The 6,231-nt window shown below is 35.4% G+C and overlaps 1 protein-coding gene across 1 annotated transcript; it reads left to right on the forward strand.

The window, feature by feature from the left end:
* Positions 1 to 5,505: 5,505 nt before the first annotated feature.
* LOC137645483 (uncharacterized) lies at positions 5,506 to 5,820 on the forward strand. The gene has a single exon (XM_068378288.1). It carries the CDS (start codon positions 5,506 to 5,508, stop codon positions 5,818 to 5,820), a length of 315 nt encoding a protein of 104 aa, XP_068234389.1.
* The last annotated feature ends 411 nt before the right edge of the window (positions 5,821 to 6,231 follow it).

The following is a 6,231-nucleotide window of genomic DNA, read 5'->3' on the forward strand; positions in this document are numbered from 1 at the left end:
TCAGGTTATTGGTTTTGGCTCAATACTTTTCATACTACAGTATACACACATGATACGTGGTTTGGTCTAGAAAACAAGCTCGTTGCATATGTAGATGATGCTACTCTCTTTGCCTCAATTCCATATTAACAATGTAGATCTGTGGTTGATGAATCCCTTAATAGAGATTAATCTAAAATTAGTGCATGCTGCAAATTATGGGGCATGAAGTTGAACCCTAACAAAACTCAAACATTTATATCTCTGCATTGATAACGTTTCTTAAACTTTGTTAGACCCTTTTAAAATTTCAGCTGTGATTCTTGATAGCAAATTTACTTTTGAGTAACATATTCGGTCTGTTTCTTTTTCAAATCCGTATAAAATTGGTTATTGAAAAAGTCTTTTAAGATTTTCGGTGATCAATCTATTTTGAATATGTGTTTTAATTCTTTCATTTTGCCTTGTTTTGGACATTGTTCTTCTGTCTTTCCTTCAGCTACTGATTCTCATCCTAATTTGTTAGACAAAGACTTGCAGTCTATCATATTTCTTATTCCTGATCTACATATTAATCTCTTGCACCGTTCTTCAGTTAGTTCTTTATGCATATTGTATATGGTTTCTCATAATTCTGACCATTCTTTGCATTCAGAACTTCCCAGACTGTACCAATCAATACGTAATACTAGGCATGCAGATAATTCTAAGTCATGCCTTCTTTATTGTAAGGCTCAATATTCCACAGTATTCTAAAATATTCCAGTTGGGACCAGATTGTGGAATAATCTTCCTAATCAAGCAGTTCAATCGGTGGAACTTGAGCTCAAACTTGTAGCGAATTTACTTAAGTCTGTCTTCGTAGTTTATATATGACAGATCTATTTCAACGTTGTTACAATCTTAAGATATTTTATATCTATTATTCGTTAACTCTCATGTAATTTATTTATTTCCTTTCTTCACTGAGATATTGTCTCTGTTTGAACCCTTAGACTTGTAACATCCTGCTTTTCCAACGAGGATTCAATAATAACAAATGATGGCTCAAGTGATTCGAGTGAACCATTCTAATTTATATGAAGGTTTCTATTAAACCCTTTCTCTGATCTTGAAGCTGAATAATACCCCAAAGTATACTAAAGATTAAGAGCAAAAATGATTAAGAACTGTCTGCAACTTCAACTAAAATAGCATTAATTATTTATAAAACTTTAATTTCATAGTACTAATTAAAATAAGACAGACAAAGCGTATCTAAACTTCCTTTTTCAAAAGTAAACTGATGACTATCGCAAAGAAAGTATAGTTGATGGCCTCTTAAGAGGGTAAAGCTTCTCGAGCCAGAACAGCGGAACAAAAATAAAAGAGGATATTTATATTTATATAATAAAAATTCTTTAGTAAGAGTGTCCACAGTGAATTCGCTTCCTCCTTAGAATGTGATAACGCTCTCGCTAGGTTTTACCGAGTGTAGCTTTAGTTTGATGTGCTCCATTAGACAAAATCCAATTTTAAAACAACTTTCTCCCGAAACTCAAGCAAAGTTGGAGAATTGTTGAAAAGACGCCCAAGTCTTTGAGAAATAGAACAAAATGTATTGAATCCCTTCGCTTTTAAAAACAGTTTCCGAAATTTTACTATGTGGTAGAATTGAGGCTTTATGGAAATCTTCCTTTCTTACTTCAATTTTGTTCTCCAATTGATGTTTTTTTTTAAATATTAATCAAAACAAAGCTTACATAAATCTGACCCCGCTTAGACGTAAACCCATCCATACATATGCATGTAAGAAAGGAAAAGGTATAATGCAATCCCCTTTACTCAAAAGTATTTTTCTTTAAATTCCATAAAAGTTACGGACGAGTGAAATTCTTGCAGCAGTGGTTTTGACTGTAAATCTCTCAATGTAATCCTTTTTAAAATAAAATCACAACACTTTCAAATATATTTTAAAGTATTCTTACTAGTCATATTAATAGTATGAATTGTTTAAACAATTAGGTAATAATGTTTATTCACGTATGTTTGCAAATAAAAAAAAAAAGCAATGATACATCAAGATATATTCCTGTATGCATGTCATATAAGAGTTTGATTGAAAGTGTAATTATATATAAATAGACTTTAAAATACGGGATGTCTGATATTTATAAGAACTGCATTGCAAGGGTGACTGTAATCCCCGGCCTGTAAAACTTGGAATTCTAAGATGTCCGCTCCCTATATCATACCAGCCCGCGTGAAAGCGATTTTTCTCTATATACATAGGACAACGTACATAAGATATATCCCAAACACAGCTATATCTATCTATTTACCTATTTGTGTGTGGCGATATATATATATATATATATATATATATATATATATATATATATATATATATATATATATATATATATATATACACACACACACACACATATATATATATATATATATATATATATATATATATATATATATATATATACACCATATGAATATGATCTTCACCCCATACCAGCAAAACATTACATAAAAATGACGAAAACTTTGTTGAAAAATTCTGAAACTGTTATGCATTGGGTAACTTGATAATTACATTCATTACAATTTTTTTCTAGACAGGACAAACTCGATGTTTTAACATTTAATTAATAATTTTCCTTACTACCAGCCTGTAAAGGTCTATATCTCGTGCGTTCGCTACGAAATTAGCTAAATATTTGTGGAATAATCTGGATATTATTCACTTTCTCAGTAGGTATCATATTTTTCATATTTGATATCGAATTACTTTTGCCCTTGCTTGCACCTGCTCTCTTTATGGAAAGGCTTATCTCATTTTTTACTTGGGCTCATATACACAAATATATTACTTATAGTATACTACATATATATATAGATTTATATATATATATATATATATATATATATATATATATATATATATATATATATATATATATATATATAAGTCTATGTAAATAAATATATGTAAATATACATATACATACATATATATATATATATATATATATATATATATATATATATATATATATATATATATATATATATGTGTGTGTGTGTGTGTGTGTGTGTGTGTGTGTGTGTGTGTGTGTGTGTGTATGTGTGGAAAATATATCTAATCTTTACTCATTTTACTTTATTGGATTTGATTTTTCTTATAAATTAAAATTTATCTCATTTGTCCACTGGTTAGTATCCATGATCCGAAAGTGACAGCCACTTTCAAATTCATTGATAGAAATATCTTTATACATTACGCTGTCTGATAAATGGACATTATTTCTGCTTTTTGCTTATCGAGGTTTCTAGAGAAAAGGTAGAGATTCTCTATTATATCAATATAATATAATATAATATAATATAATATAATATGTAAACCTGTCTTCATTTTACAATAGCATTGTACTGAAAAGTAAAGATTTTTTTACATTGGTATTCAGATTTTCAAGCATAAGAATCCTACTGCCTGCATGAATTCACGACTTGGTGATTCTAATTCATTCATATCAACGAATGTTCAGTTAAACACTTATATAGATCTATGCAAAAGAATAATGTCAAAATATAATATTTCTGTTAAGCTAAGAGTGCATATTAAACACTAAATAGCCCTAACCTAAACTATTTTCATTTATCGTTCCTACTGTAAGCTCAAAAGAAAGATGAAACAAAATCCAGAGATACCATCGCACTGGCGTTTCACTCTTGAAAATATTGAACAGACGAAATCTGTTTCTTTGGAAAACCGAAACCTCTCAAAGGTTTTTATGGAAACGCGATTCAAAAGAAACCGTGTCAGTTTACCAGATGTTGGTTAATTGGGTTCCCCCGTTTTTAGAGGAGAAAAGGTAACTATGAACAAGAATGGCAAAAGTATTCGATGCCCAAACGGAGCCAATACATTCATTTTTATAGTCAGAAGAAGTTGTAGGCTTTGATGAAGAAAAGTTTTATTCCCATTTATTTATTTCAAAAATGAACCTGAGATGGGTTTAGTATCGATATAAAATAGTTTTCGGTTATTCTTGATTCATCTCCTGTTAAGTCACAAAAAATACTCTACAACAAACTTACACAAATTCTACATTATAAAATAGTAATTTGTATAAAATACTCTTGCCACCTCTTATATCCAACGAAAGAATATTGAATAATAGGCACATTGCGTTATCATAAATTTGAAAATGGGGTTTACGCAGACGATTGTTTGCTTCTAGTGCCGCGTCAACCCTAATAGGGTGTACCATAGGCGCCTATTTGCTAGGGCACAACAAAATAAAGGTCCCATGCATCTCTTTCTTTTAGTGTTAAATGTTAAAACTAAGAATTACTGACTTCATTTGTAATAATATTGTAATAAATTGTACGAAAGGAGAACGTGAAATTCACTGGGGGATGTCGAGGGGCCCAAAGAAACTCGAAGCCTAAGGGCGTTGCCATAGGTTAATACAGCACGCAGATCAGATCTCTCTAGGTAGTCATTATATAGCCCAATCCTTGTAATGCCACCTTGATACTTGCACGACTTTTGACCATGAATTTGTCGTGGCAAGTCGTGCCATTTTGGGTGCACGAACTGGGAGGCTCCCACCACTGTTCACAGCTAGTTCATGCATAGTTCATGAATAGTTCACGAATGCGTGCCCATTCGTGTCCACATTGACACGAACTGGCACGACGAGTTCACGCATAGTTTGCGCATAGTTTGCACACTTCCCGCATTGGCAAGACAAGTTTCCGCAATTCGGACAGTGTCGTGCAGATTTGCCCACGTCATATAGAGAAAGGGCCTCTCCAACCCTTGGTCATTTTTGGATTGACTTTGGAAGAGACAACATACTTACTGTCAGAGACACCATTGCAAAGAGGAGAAGATTCCTATACGTGGCAGCTGCTCTAGCCATTGTTGAAGATCAGCAGAAAAGACTGGCAGAGGCAGAAGAACAAGAAAAGGCGACCCCACCTCGAAGAAAGACACAAAGGAAAGTGTGGGTCAGGGAATGGTTAACCAGAAGGCACGAGTTTGGACAGTATGACAGTCTACTGACTGAACTCCATAAGGAAGATAAAAGTGGCTACAAAAATTAACTCAGAATCACAGCTCACCTATTCCAAGAGATGGTTGAGAAGTTAACCCCTCGCCTCCAGAAACAGTCCACCTTCATGAGGGAACCGCTTCAAGTTGGACTCAATCTGGCTACCACCCTCCGCTTTTTAGACACTGGAAATTCCTATCAAAGTCTGCAGTACAGCTTCAGGGTTGAAGCAAGTACCATCTGCAAGTTCATACCCGAGGTGTGTAAAGCCATCATCACGGTCTACAAGGACGAAGTGCTGCGCTGACCCAAAACTAAAGAGGAGTGGAAGGAAGTTGCTGCCAGGTTTAGCTCCAGATGGAATTACCCCAACTGTCTGGGGGCTGTGGACGGCAAGCACATCGCCATAAAGAAGCCACCCAATGCTGGCTCTTACTACTACAACTACAAGGGCTTCCACAGCATTGTACTGATGGCAGTGGCAGATGTTACCTACAAGTTCCTCTATGTGGATGTTGGGGCAGAGGGTGGTGCGTCGCCTGGAGGAACATGGAGTAACCGTTCCCTGTATGATGCTGTAGAAGAGAACAGAGCTGGAATGCCTCAACCAGAACCACTCCCTAATGATGACCAGCCAGTGCCCTATCACTTCGTAGGGGATGAAGCCTTTGTTCTCCGAACCTGGATGATGAAACCATTCGCCCATCGGTCACAAGTGCTACGAGAACGCATATATAGCTACAAGTTGTCACGTGCCCGACGTGTCATGCCTTTGGAATTTTGTTAAAGGTTCCGTTGCTTCTTGACGATGCATCAGCACCCCGACACCAACAACCTGATCACCATGTGCGCCTGTGTCCTGCACAACCTCATCCTCATCCTCATCAGATACCCACACGCAATTTCAGAAGTGTACCGTGAAGATCCAGACACACATGATCTGATCCCTGGTGGATGGAGGACTGAGCGACACCTGCAGGGGCTGCTGTCTCTAACCGGCCATCATACCCAGAAGAATGTAAAGGATCGGCGAGACTACCTTTTACATTACTACATGTCCCCTGCTGGTGCTGTCCCTTGGCAAGAAAGAATGGTAGTAGCTCCATGAGCTGCATCCACAGTTGTTCCATTTATTTTTTATGTGTTTTTTTGTTGCCCTTTATTTTTTGGTTTCTTTTTCTTTCATTTTTTTTCAGTT

Source organism: Palaemon carinicauda, chromosome 8 (genome assembly GCF_036898095.1).
Source record: "Palaemon carinicauda isolate YSFRI2023 chromosome 8, ASM3689809v2, whole genome shotgun sequence".
Taxonomy (NCBI): Eukaryota; Metazoa; Arthropoda; class Malacostraca; order Decapoda; family Palaemonidae; genus Palaemon; species Palaemon carinicauda.

Excerpts from the sequence above, each read along its gene's own strand:
- LOC137645483 (XM_068378288.1), top strand. The coding sequence starts at position 5,506 with ATGGCAGTGGCAGATGTTACCTACAAGTTCCTCTATGTGGATGTTGGG.